Consider the following 18,546-nt stretch of genomic DNA (forward strand, 5'->3'; position numbering starts at 1 on the left):
AACTAGCGTTATTTTATTTTGTATAAAAGATTACAGTTTATATCATGAAATTTGGTCATTTTCAATAAAAATATATTTTAGGTGAAGAGGTGAGATTTCACCTCTTTTTTCACCTGTTTTTTCACCTCAGTTTTTTTATAAGCGTTTCACATGGTAAACGTTATTTTTTAAATTTTGTGAAAACTCAACGGTTTGACACAAGCCCTAAAAATTATTTTTACTCAGAATTTTGTTGCTGAATTCAATAAAAATATATTTTAGGTGAAGAGGTGAGATTTCACCTCTTTTTTCACCTCTTTTTTTCACCTGTTATTTTATAAGCGTTTTACATGAATTGTATGATGTATATTTGAAATCCTAAACAGTTTTGTAGCTTCTATTTCTTCTTTTAGTACATCGAATGTTTTAACGATACCGAAAGTTTCTTTATACTTCTTCTTGACGTCAGATAGAAGGAAATCTCTTTCTGTTGGATAGTTTTTATTAAGAAATGTCAACATATCCATTTTATCTTCTGCTGGCTTTTCTGCTTCTTTCTTTAAGTCTGCATAGTCGTTTCGCATTCTTTTCTATCTCTTTGACTGAGTAGTTATATCTCCTCATTGCTGCTTTACATTTAGAACATTGCGGGTTCATTTTTGCGTTTATATTCTGAAACCTTACCTGCTAAAACAACTAAGGCGTCAATTGCTCTCTTCATCTCGAACATAGCGGGTCTTATTTGTTCGTTCCATACCTTACCCCTACTATCTTTATCTCTTATTTCCCAACACATTTTGCAACTAATGAAACAAAGTTGTCGTAGGTCTTAAATTCTTCGGATTTGTAAAGGTCAGAGATGTTCTTATATAACATGTCGCAATCTTTGTCCATAACTTTATGGTTGCAATGAAAACCAAGGAATTCATAATTTACCTTTCGTATGAACTTCTTTATTTCTACTGAGTCAGTAACTTTAACTTCAATTTCGTCGAATTCAGGAATAGTGAGTTTTTGTTGTTGGATTTCAGGCAATTTGGGTAAATGGTCAATAATGTCTGCATTTCATAAAGATACTGTTCATTTGTTTCATCTTTCGCACTACAGTCTAAATTACTTGTTAAAAGTTCTTGCTTTATCTTCTGGATTTTTGTTTCGAAAGTATATGAAGAAGGAATGAAGTTTTTCATCTCTACCAACATAGATGTTGGATTCATAACTAACGAGTTTGGTGCTGTAGTTGCTAACATGTTCTTACAATAAAAATAAAAAATATTTTTTTAAAAAAACTAACTTTATTTTTTATTTCGGGAAAATTCATGAGGTGAAAAAACAGGTGAAAAAAGAGGTGAAATCTCACCTCTTCACCTAAAATATATTTTTGTCTGATTTACGCTCATTACGATGAAGTTTCGACAAAACATTTACGTTCATGTTTGACAAAACATTTACGAAGAAGTCTTGACAAAACATTTACGATGAAGAAGTTTCGACAAAACATTTACGATGAAATTCATGAAAATTCATGAGGTGAAAAAACAGGTGAAAAAAGAGGTGAAATCTCACCTCTTCACCTAAACATTATTTTTGCCGAATTCAATAAAAAAAATGGTTCATTTACTCACAATATTTTTGTACAAAACGACCCCAAACTTTTAACCTCTCTTCTGCAGCTTCTAATGAAATTTTAGCGAGTTCATATTCTCTAAATTCTCTCTTTAAATCTTCTTGTTCCCATTGGTCTAGTTCGTATGGAGAATCTCTATAACCAGAACATATCTCACGTTCATGTTCTATTTGTTTTTCATGCATTTTTCTAACTTCTTGTTCGAACAAAGGTTTTGCATTCTCTACTGTATCTTCAAGTTCTTCTTCATCTAACTTCTCATGAACTTTCTTGTCTATGGAGTCCATAATTTTTCCAACTGCTATACAATATTTTGGAGAAGCCCACATTGCAATATAGTTTACGAGTCTTGGGTCTACATACATTCCTCTAACCTGTTTGATTTCATCGGAATTCCTGCATGAACTTTGTATAAAAAGCAACCCGCCGTTTTCCGCGGGTTGGTATATTCTTCACAAAATGCCTTAAAATACTCTTCCCAGGACTTATTTTCCAACAACCTTCTAAAGTCTTTCCTAAACTGCTGACACATATTTGTTGCATTTATATAACCATCCTTGTCTCTACGTAAGACTTCAATACCGTTGTAAGTGCCTTTTGTGAATGTTTCGCCATTAGATTTGTTCGTGAACGTTTTTGCTTCGACTGACATTTCTGTTCTTACAATAAAAATAAAAAATATTTTTTGGTGGGACGTCGGACATTCGTTTGTGGCTTAACCGTCGGACCACAACGATAAAAATCTCGACAAAACATATACGATGAAGTCTCAACAAAACATTTACGATGAAGTCTTAACAAAAAATATACGATGAAATCTATTTCCTGTGTTGTTGTCAAAATGTCATGTTGTCACACTTTTTCAAAAAGATGTTAGTTGACCGAGTGACCGAGTGACCGAGTGACCTGGTCGCCTAAAATATATTTTTTTCTATCTTAAGGAAATTCATGAAAATTCACCTGTTGAATTTTGTATAAAAAGCAACCCGCTGTTTTCCGCGGGTTGGTATATTCTTCACAAAATGCTTGTTTTGAGGTCGAGCCACTTTTGGCTCCACCTCTTTTTTCAACCAAAAACTCATTTTTGTCGAATTCAGCACAAAATTCATGAAAATTCAACGGGTGAGAAAACAGGTGAGAAAACAGGTGAGAAAACGGGTGAAATCTCACCTCTTCACCTAAACATTATTTTTCAATACTTTTTCAGCACTTTTCCGTAGTTATATATGAAAGGCAATTCGAGATAAAAGTCATAGTACAATGGAATAATATGTTGCACACCATTTGTTGTGAACCAAACTTGAAAGTCAGAGAAACTGTTACTAGGTGGTTCGTAGAATTTAGAAGCAAAGTCATAAAAGTCCTTACCGATACAAAGAAAACTGTTGTTGCTTGAACTGAAACTTGCATGACACATAACATTTTGAGGGTCAAACACGTTTCTATAAACTGTCAAATCTGTTGGTGGGCGTATAAATTTAAACGGACCGTCAGGTGGTAATGGTTCGTTCTGGTTTAGTAACCGAAGAAATTGTGCCCAAGAACGTTTGTCTACTTCCCAAAATAAAAACTCTGTACTTCTTCGAGGGTTAATTTCAATCCTTTGAAATGAAACTGGTGGAATTCATCTTGTCGTATTCTAGTTTCAGATAGTATGTTCCATTTAGTAAAGAGTCGTATTTTTTCTTGAAATTCCCAGTAGTATTTGTTCATTTGAGTTTGAAAGTCATTTAGAGTTTTCTCAAGACTTTCGTCTGAACGAACTGTAAAGATTCTCATTTCATCAAATTTGTCTATTAGACCATTAGGACCTATATATTGCCCATGAAAATATACCGCGAACATAAACGCGTTAGTTCTTTTTGAAAACAAAACTCTTCTAAATCCTATTGCCTTTGCATCTGAAGGACTTTGAAGCCAACGAATTGGATAGTCAAACCTGTATGAACGGGATGAAATTTCTTCATCTGAAATATTTCTACCGGCATTTGTAAAGATATAGTCTAACGGTTTTGTATCTGCTACTTTTGTTCTTTGTTTTTCAACCTGAAACATTTAATATATGTAAAAATATATGGTTTTAAAATTTATGCCATATAGCTTCTTGAATTTGTTGAGAAATATATGAACGTGTTTTCCATCTGTATCTCTAGTGTTTACATAAGCACAGCCTGCCTTAGTAAAACATACTTGTAATTTTCTATAGTTTACGCCGGTATAAAGGTAGAAAGAGTCCTGTTCTTCGCTATAGTAGTAAAACTCAAACGTATGCTTACCATAGTCTGTAATTTCAATTGCTTCATCTTCTAGTTCGTCGACAAATTCGAATACAATATCTCTAAATTTGCCTATGTTCTTACTGTTTTCAGAACAAGTGACCCAACGTAAGTTTTCAAGTCTATTGTCGTTTCTTATATGGTTTATGTGGTCTACAAAAGGTAGATTGTTAGGGTTTGGTATAAAATGAGTTGCAATGACAACATGTTTAAAATAGTGTTTTCCACCAATCCTCATCCTAGCATATCCGTCATTTTGCTCCCATTCGCTTAAAACTCTTTTTGTCTTTTTGTTTCTGACTTCAAAAGGCTCAGAACAGTGAATTTCATATTTCTCATCTAACAAACAAGTTTCCCAACGGTCTTCTTCAACAAACTCAACGTACATTTCAAATAAAATAAAAAAATATATTTTTTAAAAAAATGTTTTTATTTCATGCAATTTTTCTTTTACTTTACATAACCACCTGCTGCCATAAGCCTTTGACGCCAACCCATACCAGCTAATGAAGGTTGGCTTGTTTTAGTAGTTTCCAAACTAAACTTTGGTTTTGGTTTATCTTCAGTTTTTGGCTCACCTTCTTCTATTGGTTTTTCGTCACTTTTGGTTCCTCTGACTTTACCTCACTTGCAGGTATGGTTGTGTCGTTAGTATCTTCGTAAATATCATATGCCATTTGTTTTTGTTTTCCTTTCAACTTTTTGTGTTTGTTGTAAAGTTTAGAATATTTCGACTCTAAGTCAATGAGATGTTCTATAATGAACTGTTTGTCAGTGAAGTAAACTTTTCCATCTGCTGTCTCTTTAGTTCCTTCAGACTTCAATATTTTATTTGTGAGAGTCTGTTTCTTTTTTGAATACTAGCCGTTTCCATTTCTATGAAAAGTGACTTTATAGTTAGGGTTTGTATTTCCAGACCTGGCACTTTCTATTTTATTGAATTTTCTCTTCATCTGTAAGTTCTTTGACAGTTTTGACAATGTTCTGAACTTTTTGTTTGTGGTGTCAAATCTACCGTTTAACTTCTTCGGTCATTTCATCTCAGTAAAAAAATTTTAGTTTGGTTTTGTTTTCAACTGGTTGTTGTTGTTTTTTAAGTCGGTCTAAAACTTCCTGAGGTATAGGAAGAACTTGACAAACACGTTGTGTAACTGCTGGAAGTCGACAAATCCATCTTGAACCCATTTGTCTCAATGCTGTATTGTTCATTTCATCTCAGTAAAAAACTTACATTCCCCAAGTTTGAGGTGGTTGCGGTTGGTTATTGTTTACCCACTGTTGTGCATGGTTATATCCTCTGTTAAAGAATCTTTCACCTTGGTCCATATAGTGTCCTGCTTGGTTATAGTAGTCATTTGCTTTGTTGTTATAGTAGTTTCCTGCTTCTCTTCCTACATTGTCCATCCATCCTTGAACTTTTCCTCTTGTTTCAGGATTTGGAATAAGATTTGCTGCATCTCGTGCTACCTCCCAACCTTTCTGTACAGTTTGTATAATAGGTTGTGCTTTCTCTTCAGTATACCTAATGTACTCAAAATCTTCCTTCCAATTCCAAATGCACCTCTGGCTATTGTTCCCACTGCGGGCAAAAATCTAGATGCAACTCCTGCTAATGCGCCAAATAAACCCATTTCTTATGGGTTAAAAATGACGAATTCAAACAAGGACCCCTATGTTTCTAAGGCAACAAAGAAAGCACTCATGATAAAAATCTTTAGTTCAACACCAAATGCTTGGTTTATGGATATCTTGGAAAACATTCCGAGGTATAGAGAAGATGGACCACCATACTGGCTAATATTTGTCGGTCAAAACACAAGATACTGTGAAGCCATACCATTGCAGTCCAAAAATATTTTAGATGTGAAAACTGCTTTGACAATATTCGTTGACAAATACCATCCAACAAAACTGACATCTGACTGTGAAAGTTCTTTCAAATCAGACGATATTAAAAACTATCTGCGTTCAAAAAATGTAAACCAATATTTCATTGTCGACCAAAAACCATTCTGCTCTTGGTGTCATTGACAGTTGTATAAAAATCTTAAGAGACTTAAACCAACCACAAGGTGGTGAGGTAGATGAAATGTCATATGACGACAAGTACAGACACTTCTCCATGGCAAAGATGAGACAAGTTTTAAATATTTACAATAGCCGTAAACAAAAAGGTTTGGGAAACCATTCCCCTGAAGAAATGAAAACAACCCTGACTTAGAGAAAGACTATATATTTAATAGTTTAGTCAAAAGAGACAAACAAGAAAGAATGCCAGGCTTCAAACTTAAGAAAGGTGACAAAGTAAAAATAGAAATACCTAAACGCGACCCATATGAAAATACTATTGACTATGACAACAATGGGGAACTCGACAGGTACTCGCATTCGTGTTCGTAAAAATAGAAGAAGTATACTAAGAGAATATTATGAAGTTTTAAAGGCAAACATGGCAAAATGTACACACTGCAAGCAGAAGATAAAACTACTATTGTCAGACCTCGTTTCAAAACTTGTCAAAGTTCAAGGTGGTATACTTTCAAAGACAGTTCCTAACAAATATAAGACAACTGCTGACGAATATGCTAAAGAAGTTGAAAATGACGACTAAGCAATTCTATACCATGCGTAAACTGTCATGTAAGGTGGCATGTATTCTTTACTTTGTCCCGTTGTTTGCGTATATCCTGAAACGAAATGTGTATGGTTTCCTTCTCCCTGCGTGTCATCCCAGTAACAATTTATAGCAAACTTAACGTCCTCTTTAACATCATATCCTTTACCTTTTGTCATTCCTGACCAATCCCAATATCTATGCTTATGCCAACCTGCTTGAGATGTACTTAAATCTATGTAGTGACTGTGTGCAGGTAAATTTTCACCTGAAATCGTTTTACTTCCACCTGTTTCCTTTGAAGAGTTTGCACAATACAAAAACCTGTCGACTATTTGAGTCCAAGTTCAAAACCAAGTACTACTTCTGGTCTGGTAGAGTTCATTGACGTATAAATAGAGCCTATAGGATATAATGTTTGAAGTATTTCTGTCTTTAATGTTTGAAGCTCTGTTTGTCTGCTTTTTTATATAACTTTTCTTCAAGTTCATTTACGTCAGAGATGCTATGTCTATGATATTTTTGTGGGTATGTTCCTTCTGTCCATGTGAAAATATACTCTTTTGTTGCATCTACATATCCTTTTATCCATGTCGAGTCTGCTTTGTATTCCTTAACTCTGTAACACCTTTCTCAAGCTCTTTCAACTGTTGTCCATCTTCCATTAAACCTCTGGTATGACTTGAAACCGTTTGTGTCAACATATCTACAGTTTCTTTGTCGGCTTTAAGGTCTAAACACCCTGAAACCCATCCTGTATCAGCTTTCGTTTTTAAAATCTTCGATGTCCGTTCATTATACCATTCAACCCTTTCTTTAATTTCATTGTCTTTTTCATCCACATATTCCTTATCTGCCTTCTTCACTAACGCACTAGCCACACATTCTAACTCATCGTTAACATATGTTTTATCTGCTTTATTTTCAACGTCATCTTTTGTTGCATATGTTGCATCTGCTCTGTCATGTTCTTCTTGAACTTTTTCAATGACATATTCTTTGTCAGCTTTGTTGTCAACATCTGCTTTCAAAAGAAGTTCAGATATAGGTTTCTCGTTTAAAGTTCCTTTTGTTGGATTTATACAGACAGTATGGTTCTTATTGTCTTGAAACAGAAACTCATCTGTCATTGGGTTTAATGTCAGTTTTAAGTTTCCTTCTTTCAATGACTCAGATATCTTAGAATAGTTTGAAAAGTTTGTTGTGTTCTTATTTAGAGCTTGCATAATGAGTTGTCGGTTGTGTTGTATTTCTCTCATAGACGCTGTTTCATTTGACATTTTTATTCTAGATAAAATATGCTTCCAATAGAAAAAGAAAATTCAAGAGTTGCTACAACTAAAATTAGATGAACTTTTTACTAATGTCGGTCAAAAGTTTGAGACAGAGACCGTAAAGCATGAAGGCTATCGTTTTGACTACCCATTAAGATGGCTAAGAGACCCATCTGTCACAAAAGCTATTGGCTTTCGTAGAATGAAGTTTGTGTCTGTAGAAGATAAAAGTTTTCCATTTATTGTAAGGTTTCATATAGATTATATATCTGAAGGGAAACGAAAAATGTGGGAAGAAATTGAGCTAATACAAGTTGACCTTTCATCTTCTCTACAGACTGCGTTAAAAAATATAGAAGATAAAATAAATTCATGTTATGCAAAATATGCTGATGAATATGCAAATACCGAGAGCACACTTTATGTGAGAATTGTATATGACAAACAAAATTCACAAGTGTCATTTCAAATCTACGAAGACAATCCAAAGAAAGACGAACAAATATATACAGAATTCACTGCAATGTCATGGTATTATTTGCAAAGAATGTTAAATCAGAAAGTCAAACTTCCTTTAGCAAATATTTACAGTCGATATGCAAGAGATGAACCATATTTATTTAAAGATGTTTTCGACCCAGCTGCTATTATTGTTCATGCTTCATTTTCTGGCGCTCAAAACTCTTTCTTATGCTTGGCAAATGACTTTTACGAAAAACCTACAAAGTTATATGAACCACCAAGTGGAAGTATTTCAGACTTTCAAGTATGGTTTACTACAGATGGAAGAAAGAGAATAATTCCATTATACCATGCGTTTTACTTAGAACTTAGTTTCATATACAACTACTATCGAACGGTAAAAATATAATTTTTAATACGGTTGAGGTGTTGGATTTGGTTGCCAACTAGACTGTGGTGCAGGTTCAGGCTGTGTATAACAGGAGCTTGTTCTTCTGTTCAGGGTCTTTAGGTATAATACCAACGAACTGACCTACTCTTTTACCAATATTTTTGACTCCGTTCCAAATTCCTCTTCCTACGGTTTTTATTCCATTCCATATACCTCTTCCAACATTTCGAAAGAAGTTTCCTATCTTACTGAAGAAACCCATTTTACTATATGTAAAAATCTAATGTCCGCCTAGTCTCTTACGTTTCCTGTTGAGTTCCATAGCATTCTTTAACTGGAGCTCATACATTCTGTTTCTCCTCTGGTAGAAAACATACTCTGGGTCAACTCCTGTGTTCGCGTCATCTGCATAGAGTTGTTTATATCCCACTTCAGGGTTTGTATAAAACTCTTTCCATCTCATATTTGCATACCATGGTGGCAAACCTAACGCAGCGTCATTTGACATGGCAGTTTGCATTTGTACATCTGTTGGCACTTGACCATAGTTTGCCATTGCAGTTTGTATTCTAACTTCATTTGGAATATTCTCTGGGTTTGGTTGTCCAGGTTGCTGTGCATTCGCTAAGTTCTGTGCGTCCATTTAATATTAGATAAAAATATCTCTTACGAGTACATGTGCTGAACATTTGCTGGCATTGGTTCATCTTCATATTCTCTATATCTTTCTGCCACGTCAAATAAGTAAATGACACAATGGAAAAAACCTAAAACAAGTAGTCCTATTTCAAACCACATTTAGTTACCAATAAAATTTCTTTGTTATGACACTTTTTCCGGTTTATAGGACCTCTCTCATATTCTATCTTATCGTATCTAAACTCATAGTCATGTATATCCTCTAACCATCTCATGACACTTTCCAAACCACTTTTATCGGATGTAAAGTAAAAGCATGGATGGTTATGTAAAACGTCTAAAGTTTTCTAAAGAGTCTCTCAAAGTCCAGTCTACTTGGTATTGAAAATCGTATGTGTTAAAGAACGGCGGGTCTACTATAAAGAAAACATTTTCCTTGTTTTTATATTTTTCATACAACTCTGTCCAACGACATCTCACAAACTCTATACCCTCAGTATATTTTTCTATGTTCTCTTTGAAAACCTTTGTATAGTTAAGATATAAAACTTTTGACATAAGTGTTTCAATGTCATGAACTCTTATAGAACCACTATATAATAATCTAGCAGATATACTATCCCAGTCTATATATTCTGCTTTTTTCAAAACCTCTCTCACAATATTTTTGTTATCTAATGGTATACGTCGTTCCATCTTACCTATAGGTATCTTTTCTTTTAACTCTTTCAATATATTGTTTGTGTCTGGAATATGTTTGAGACGGTCCATATAGTTGTCGAAGTCATTGCATATAATCTTTGAGTCTGGGAATATTGTATGGCACAAATGGGATATATAGAAACTTCCACCGAACAAATCTACAAATGTTAGACCATTCGGTAGTTTCTTAAGTTCTCTCAATATAATATCTTTACATCTACTCTTATTTCCAAAGAACGGTAACGGTGGTTTTGTAAAATTCATTTATATATAATAATAAAAATGTTTTTACCCGAAAAGTGACAGAAAAGTGACAAAGCATGAAAACATATATAATTTGTGAAAAGCTCCTGGAAGACCCGTATATAAGAACTTCAGATGGAACACATACTTTTTCAGTAAGGACATATGAGGTGAGATGTCACCTGTTTTCTCACCTCATTTCTCACCCGTTGAATTTTCATGAATTTCTTCGTAAAGACTTTGTTAAGACTTCTTCGTAAAGACTTTATTGTGACTTCTTCGTAAAGACTTTGTTGAGATTTCTTCGTAAAGACTTTGTTGAGATTTCTTCGTAAATGACCCAAAAATATATTTTAGGTGAAGAGGTGAGATTTCACCTCTTTTTTCACCTCATTTCTCACCTCTTGAATTTTCATGAATTTCTTCGTAAAGACTTTGTTAAGACTTCTTCATCTAATTTCTCATGAACTTTCTTGTCTATGTTTTGTTGAGATTTCTTCGTAAAGACTTTGTTGAGATTTCTTCGTAAATGACCCTAGTAGTATATTTTTGGTGTAAATTTCATGAAAATTCAAGAGGGTGAAAAATTAGGTGAAAAAACAGGTGAAATCTCACCTCTTCACCTAAAATATATTTTTGGTGTAAATTTCATGAAAATTCAAGAGGTGAGAAATGAGGTGAAAAAACAGGTGAAATCTCACCTCTTCACCTAAAATATATTTTTGGTGTAAATTTCATGAAAATTCAAGAGGTGAGAAATGAGGTGAAAAAACAGGTGAAATCTCACCTCTTCACCTAAAATATATTTTTTGTCTGATTTTACGAAGAAGTCTTGACAAAACATTTACGAAGAAGAAGTCTTGACAAAACATTTACGAAGAAGTCTTGACAAAACATTTACGAAGAAGTCTTGACAAAACATGAAAACATATATAATTTGTGAAAAGTGAAACATTATATAATGTTTTCGACCAAGAAGACTAACAATTTTCCGAATAAAAACTTCATTTATACTAAACATCTTCGGGGCTAGAAGGCACGAAGTGCCTGGAAGCCCCACTACCTTTTTTTTTTTTTTTTTTTTTTTTTTTTCTACCGTATATTATTTTTTAAGCTATCTTATTTTTTGAAATTTTATTCAAATCTTTGGTCGCAAGAAGAATTGCATGATAAATAAAAACATTTAATCAAAGTCAATTTTATTTTTCATATTCAAATGGACTGAGTGTTAACATTTAACATTTTTTGCTAATTGTCGTCAAAAATTAGGCGTAAAGCAAAAATTGATATTTCATATGGTTTTATGATAGATAAGCATTATATTCCCACTCATATTCGTAAATTTTGAGGTTTATCCTTCGCTTTTAAGATCATTGAATTTGATTTTTATATAAAATAGTTATATATTAGAAAATAATATGAGTTTATGTGATATTATTTTTCAGAAGATTTTGTGTTCTTCTTCAAAATTTTATTTTTTTATTAAAAAGAATCTTTACAAAATATACATTTACTTTAATTAATATTTAAAAACGTGCTCTATCAAAAGTTCCAAAAATTCAATATTTTAGCTTTTCTGAGGTGTCACTTTTGATGAATTTCTGTTTACAACATTTTAGAATTGGCATCTGATGTAGATATTAGATCCATAGTTAGTTTTCACTTCATCATAAACGTGCTTCATTCAATTTCACTCTTAAAATGTAAATTTTCTCACTTTTTCATATTTAAAATCTGATGTTTAATAATATTTTCCAAGAAAAATGCAAAAATAATTCTGGGGAGCAAGCTATATTTGGTCGTATCACATTTACATTTTGGTATGAAAATCGGAGATTGTATTGATATTGATGCAGATTTTAAATCCATAATATACAGTATGCATGACACTGATTGAAAATAAACATGATAATTTCCACAAAATCGTAGTAGAATTAAACAAATTTCTCAAATCTCGAATTTAAAATCTGTGTAAAGGAATGATTTTGTTTTATAATTAAAATGATTTTCATGAATGTGTTTTATTATTAAGATTACTAGACTTATAATGACTAAGATTCCATAAATATGAATTTGTTTAAACTGAACTCGAATCCAATCATATTATATTGAATCAGACATACATCAACCCTACATAAATGTTACATTCTTAATTAAGAAAGCGAATATTGTGAATGATTTTCAAAAATCTAATTTAGAATTTGACTTCGATAAAAGAGATGCGAAGAATATTTATATGTATATGCATAACTAGGCCTAGGTATTTTCCAGATTGAACAGATAAGCTAAGCTGCTCATTTTTTTATTTCCTATGAGAAAATAGTTTTCCATTTTTATAATACCATATTAAGGATCTCGTTTGGAGAAATAACGGCTGGGATCTCCAAATTCCAAAATATAAGCTTCTCCAATTTTGTAAATTTTAATGTAAATTATACCCTATTTTTTACAAATATTACCCCCTAGTTTCTAATCTTTTATCATAAATATTCCTTGATATAATTTGCCAATTCTTAATTAAATGTTAAGTACTTCCTACATATCAAGTTTGAGCACAAGCTTGTTAAATTTAGGAACATGACTGATATTGAGATATATATTTTGCCAATTTGAAGTTTACAATTTGTAAAGTGTCTCCAAATTGAAGTTTAGAGTTGGAGAAGATTTTTCTCCATACGAGATCCTTAACCATGTTGTGCATGAAAATTCGGTTCACTTCACTTCTGACAAAAAGTGACATGTTTACATGACAAAAATAGTTTACATGGCAAAAATATATAGGGTATTTTTTTAAAAGTAGTTATCTTTATATATAAAAATAAAACTTTTGATATATTTGAGTAAATGATTTATTAATTTATTTATTTATTTTTTTTTAAATCAAATCATATAAATATATATATATATATAATAGTGAAATAGAACAAGAGATAATTATTGATGATTAAATTGTAGACGAGGATAAAAGTTTAGATAAATTAATAAAATGAGAAAGGGACAGACTAGCCCATTGTCACTTTTTAATTTAGCAAATGAACGCTTATGGAGTGGAGTTTTTGGGTAAATCTGATTTGGAAACAATAAGAATTACCGAAAAAGTGACAAAACATCAAAAACAGGGAGGGGTCTCAATTTTTATTACTTATATTATTTTACAATATTTATATAAATACTCTTTATAATATATTTTACTATAAAATTATACCTCAAATTCAAATATTTAAAATATTATTTACATAATTATCTCAAAATTATATTTTTATATATTATTTTTCATATGTATAAATCATATAATCTATATCTATGCAAATCTCATCTAAATTTTTTTGAAACAAACCGCTACCATTTTATAATGGTCCATCTTAAATTCATCATAAATTCTGGTACATGTTAGTTCCAGAGTCTTCAAATCTCAAACACTCTGGTACCAACATGTACCAGACGCGAGTTTCCAATGCCCTCGTACGATTTTCTATTAAGATCTTCTTGAATGAGAAGGTCTTCATAGAACCTCGTACGAGGGCTTCTCTTTTAAATACTCTGGTACCTGCTGGTATCGGAGTCGACTTTACAGCCCTTTCCCCAATTTTGAAGCTGGGGAAAGTTTTCAAGCAATGAAAGGGAAGCTCTCGCTATGAGGTGAAAATCTAGAATTTTTACCTCATAGCGAGTAATCCTTTGTTAATTGCTTGAAAACTTTCTTCAAATTATCAAAATTTCGAGGAAAGTTTCCTTGCTTCAAAGTAGAGATGGAGCCCTTTGAGCCACTGCATATAGGTCAGTGACTCAAAATACTCCATCTCTACTAGAAATCGCCAAAATTTGGGTCGCAATCTTTGAAATGCGACGCAAGTTTTGGCAATTTCGCGAGGGACTTGCTCCATTTGGTGCATAGATTCACACTCTATGCACCAGATGGAACAATTCTTTCGCTGACAGCGGGAAACTTTGTCTGAATAGTTTAACATTCAGACAAAGTTTCCCGCTGTCAGAGAGGGAATGGAAGGGTAAGAGGTATATATTCATAATGTATACCTCTTACTCTTCCATTCCCTCAAGAAAGTTCAAAAACTTGGGTGCAATCAGTTCTGATTGCACCCAAGTTTTTGAACTTTATATAAGGAATTGTTGGCTATGATGTACTGATCATGAATCAGTACATCATAGCCAACAATTCCTTCGCAAACAGTGGGAAACTTTGTCTGAATAGTTTAACATTCAGACAAAGTTTCCCGCTGTCAGGGAGGGAATTAGAGGGTGGGAGATATATAGATAGACTATAAATCTCTCACCCTTTAATTCCCTCAAGAAAGTTCAAAAACTTGGGTGCAATCAGTTCTGATTGCACCCAAGTTTTTGAATTTTGTATAAGGAATTGTTGGCTATGATGTGGATAGCCGCTGCCAGACCAAATGAATTAACCGTTGTGAATAACGTTTCTGAATCTTTATTTAAAAAGATAAAATATCACGATTTTGGCTGCGTTAAAAATCAAAGAATTGATGATTGATGGTTTTGTCAAAAATCTTTTAGAAGAAGTTGCACCCAATTACTTTTATCGTATTAAAACGATTTACTTCAAACAGGTTTTATTCCTTCAATTAGAATTCGCGAGCCTCGATTGACAGATTATAAAACAAAATTGAAAAGAGAAGTTCAATCACGTTTATACCAAGTATTAAATTTTGTTCAGAATCAAGAAGCCAATTTGAATCCATTAAGATTTTTATTGGAAAATGCTGAAGAAAAACTTTCTCAAATAAATGAGAAGATACAAAATTCAATTACATATTTAAGATCGTTTGAAATTCCAAATGAATTGTTAGATACGTATATGTTAGAAATTAATGAATTGTTTATAATTCTCCAGATTATATTTTAGAACATTTCGAAGAATTTTTAGAGGATTTCAAAGAAAAGAATAATTTAATAGACTAAAAAATTTATTATTTTTATTTATTGTGAATTTTAAATTGTCACTTTTTAAGTGTTACTCCCTATTGAAAGTGTCACTTTTTCGGAAATTCTTATATACTCAGGGACAGACTAGCCCATTGTCACTTTTTAATTTAGCAAATGAACGCTTATGGAGTGGAGTTTTTGGGTAAATCTGATTTGCTTATAAATGAAATAAAATCAAAAGAAACCATATTGGCATTATATTATGCAAAAATAAATGATCTTACTTAGTACTTTTAAAGTTAATTTCAGAAAAAATTGACACAATGGTATCCGGCACATACAAGTGGTGTACAACCAAAATATAAGTTGGTTTAAACATATATTGCTATATCTCATGATCTTACTTAGTACTTAAAGTTAATTTCAGAAAAAAATTTGACACAATGGTATCCGGCACAATACAAGTGGTGTACAACCAAAATTTCATATCCCTAGTTTTACATTTATGTTTAGTTTTATTTCACCTAATTTTCAAAGATCATAATTGAATTAGATGGCCAAGCTATTCAAAACACGACCAAGCTTATCAAAATAAGACCAATATATTCAAAATTCTTTATTCTTTCAAATCATTTCATTTTAATGCAGATCCAAGATCACGAACTCACATATATCGAGTTGCTTAAGTATGGAGTGCAACAAGAAATCCAAGCAGGTTGTAGTTATTCATATAAAACTAGAAAGAAAGAAATCAAATCCAATTTAATTGTAAGTGGCCGAATTGTCCATGTCGCTTCCTTGTTGATACACTTCCCGATGACAAGTACCACATACGAAAATGTATTAACACCCACAATCATTCTGCCCTTTTCCAAACAAATCACAACAAATTACATCATATTTTTATAGATCTTATTTAACAAGATATTTTGAATCAAATCAAGACCGTGTTTACGCACAATTAAGGTGTTTCAAAGATCTTAATATCCCATTTGATAGTGGGATCATTCCGGAAATGTTTCAACAATCTACAGATGCTTTAAAAAAGTTTTCTAAACGCCTTCATGCAATCAATACCCGTTTCTCAGCGGATGATGTTACATCTCTTGCAATTTTTGTTGACATGGTTAAGAGTCATTCTCCAGATGATCTCATCGAGTTTATTCACGAGCCAGATCGTATGATTTTCTATTACGCCCCATTCGAAGCAAATGCTTTTTCACATCAAATACAAACTTATCACATTGATTCCACTTATAAGCTCTTGCGCTCTCGCATACCATTTTATGCCGTCACTGGCAAATTCGCGGAATCAATTTTTTTCCGTTTTTGTATTTTTTCGTTTGGCCCGACACAAGTGAAAATATACAAGTTTGTCTCACAGCATATTTTGGCTCCATCAATCGCGAACCATCTTATTTTTCAATGGACTGCGCACCTCAAATCACAAATGCTGTTGAAACAGCCATCCCCTTATGCCAGATCATTTGGTGTGGCGTTCATGTGTTGCGCGCTGTCATGAGAAAGGCTGAAAAGTTTCAAGATCGTTCCAACTTCGAAACTTTCTATAACTTAATGAAGTTATTGGTCTTTGTTCTGAAGAGGAAGAAATTGATCCTGATGAAGTTTACAACAATTTAGAAGAAATTTTAAATGAGGAACCTGCTGCCCGTGAATACTTTGACCGACAGTGGCGCCATCATCTTGACAGGTGGATGCTTCGCTATAGAAATGAAGGAGATGGAACAAACGACATCTCGGAATCACATTTCAGGTTTTGAAGCACCAGTACTTCCCAAAAGGCGAAATCTTCGACTCGATGAACTTGTCATCGAGTTATATTCCAGTGTTGTTCCTTCATTCCTGATTAAGTTGCAAATTAAAGGTCTGGATTCAGAGAGAAGTGTTAAAGTTATCAAAAAAAGTCACAAGAGATTTCGAAGAAATGACACAATTTAAAAAAGTCGAATGCATCAGTATGCTTGAAGCTGTTCAGAAAGGTCTGAAAAATGATACACTTGATCCCAACATTGTTTACTCAACATTAAAAATATTATTGCAAAGAAAACATTTGATTTAATAAACATTTAATTTATTATAATTAATTTTTTATTACAGTATAGTAAAAAATGCTATAAATAAATTATTATATTTTATTAAAATGTGACTTTTAATAGTAAGTGAATAAAATAAATCAGGAATTGGGAAAGAAATAAGGTTAATTAAAAATAACGAAAATTACAAGTTTAAGGTTAATGAAAAAGTGACAATGGGCGAGTTTGTCCCCCACTCCCCTCTCAATTTTGAGGGATTCGTTAGTTTATTTTCTCGATGAATATGCAATAAAATTTGATTTTTACCTTATCAATATACTTCATATAATATACACATGTTCATGTAAAAACTTTTTTCCAAAATCCTCGGGAATTAAGGGATTTTTGAATTTTAAGAATTTTTTTCGAATTTTTTCGAAAAAAAAATGTTTTCAGAACAGCCTTAACAGCTAAGATTTAGGAACAATGTGAAGTATCAAAAAGAAAGGAGGTCTGATATAGACAACATATATCGTTGAAGGTTGAAAAAATCTCTAATATTTGAGCCCAAAATTTCAAATTTTAATTTTTTGAAAAAAGAGGCCACCCGTATGTACGTTTATTTGAGAGGAGGAGATTATATTTTTGAAAGGGGTAAACATTTTGAATATGATTAATATATATATATATATATATAAAAAAAAAAAATAAGCACGTTAAATTTTTTCTTTCTTGATTTTTACAAAATCTACTTAGAATTATGCAAAATATGACTAAATAATTATAAATTTCAAGTTAAATTTTAATTTTGATAAATAATTTAAATTTCAAAATATCAAGTTCAGTTCGACTATGTATGTAGTAATTCTGTAATAAACAGAAATTCATCAAAAGTGACAGCTCTCAATTTTTTGACATTTGTAAATTCTAAATTGAATGAGAAAAATGAAATAATACTAAGCATAATACAATATTCTAGATTTAATTATAATTAGGAAAAAGTTAGTTTTGAGAGTACTTTTCATAGGCATATAGAATGAAATCTTCTGAAAAATAATATCACATAAACTCATATTATTCTTTAATATATAACTATTTTATATAAAATCAAATTCAATGATCTTAAAAGCGAAGGATAAACCTCAAAATTTACGAATATAATGAGTGGGAATATAATGCTTATCTATCATAAAACCATATGAAATATCAATTTTTGCTTTACGCCTAATTTTTGACGACAATTAGCAAAAAATGTTAAATGTTAACACTCAGTCCATTTGAATATGAAAAATAAAATTGACTTTGATTAAATGTTTTTTTTTTTTTTTTTGATAAGCATTATATTCCCACTCATTATATTCGTAAATTTTGAGGTTTATCCTTCGCTTTTAAGATCATTGAATT

The 18,546-nt window shown here is 32.1% G+C and overlaps 1 protein-coding gene and 5 pseudogenes across 6 annotated transcripts, besides 15 other annotated features; all 6 read right to left on the minus strand.

Annotated features, from left to right (window-relative positions):
• Nucleotides 1-11,299: part of a mobile genetic element that runs on past the window's edge.
• Nucleotides 315-636, minus strand: TVAGG3_0016390 (annotated as a pseudogene). The gene has a single exon. A coding segment is annotated over exon 1 (322 nt).
• Nucleotides 1,597-2,258, minus strand: TVAGG3_0016400 (annotated as a pseudogene). The gene has a single exon. A coding segment is annotated over exon 1 (662 nt).
• On the minus strand, nucleotides 2,799-3,661 carry TVAGG3_0016410 (annotated as a pseudogene). The gene has a single exon. A coding segment is annotated over exon 1 (863 nt).
• On the minus strand, nucleotides 3,687-4,270 carry TVAGG3_0016420 (annotated as a pseudogene). Its single transcript has one exon. A coding segment is annotated over exon 1 (584 nt).
• TVAGG3_0016430 lies at nucleotides 4,333-4,917 on the minus strand (annotated as a pseudogene). The gene has a single exon. A coding segment is annotated over exon 1 (585 nt).
• Nucleotides 8,904-9,266, minus strand: TVAGG3_0016440 (uncharacterized protein; the record flags this gene model as incomplete). The annotated part of the gene is made up of 1 exon (XM_001578968.2): nucleotides 8,904-9,266. The coding sequence occupies one exon, from the start codon at nucleotides 9,264-9,266 to the stop codon at nucleotides 8,904-8,906; it is 363 nt and encodes a 120-aa protein (XP_001579018.1).
• Nucleotides 11,201-11,299: a terminal%2Cinverted (terminal inverted repeat of Maverick-3 transposon ID:TVAGG3_0016270).
• Nucleotides 11,300-11,782: 483 nt separating this feature from the next.
• Nucleotides 11,783-11,820: a mobile genetic element.
• Nucleotides 11,783-11,820: a terminal%2Cinverted (terminal inverted repeat of Banshee-A3 transposon ID:TVAGG3_0016450).
• Nucleotides 11,821-12,503: 683 nt separating this feature from the next.
• Nucleotides 12,504-12,554: a mobile genetic element.
• A 641-nt stretch (nucleotides 12,555-13,195) lies between these two features.
• Nucleotides 13,196-13,233: a terminal%2Cinverted (terminal inverted repeat of MuDR-5_TvMULE4 transposon ID:TVAGG3_0016470).
• Nucleotides 13,196-13,281: a mobile genetic element.
• Nucleotides 13,282-13,309: a terminal%2Cinverted (terminal inverted repeat of MuDR-2_TvMULE3 transposon ID:TVAGG3_0016480).
• Nucleotides 13,282-15,244: a mobile genetic element.
• Nucleotides 15,215-15,244: a terminal%2Cinverted (terminal inverted repeat of MuDR-2_TvMULE3 transposon ID:TVAGG3_0016480).
• Nucleotides 15,245-15,277: a terminal%2Cinverted (terminal inverted repeat of MuDR-5_TvMULE4 transposon ID:TVAGG3_0016490).
• Nucleotides 15,245-17,401: a mobile genetic element.
• Nucleotides 17,364-17,401: a terminal%2Cinverted (terminal inverted repeat of MuDR-5_TvMULE4 transposon ID:TVAGG3_0016490).
• Nucleotides 17,402-18,012: 611 nt separating this feature from the next.
• Nucleotides 18,013-18,049: a mobile genetic element.
• Nucleotides 18,013-18,049: a terminal%2Cinverted (terminal inverted repeat of Banshee-A3 transposon ID:TVAGG3_0016500).
• Nucleotides 18,050-18,546: the final 497 nt, after the last annotated feature.

This window comes from Trichomonas vaginalis, chromosome IV (assembly GCF_026262505.1).
Source record: "Trichomonas vaginalis G3 chromosome IV, whole genome shotgun sequence".
Taxonomy (NCBI): Eukaryota; Parabasalia; order Trichomonadida; family Trichomonadidae; genus Trichomonas; species Trichomonas vaginalis.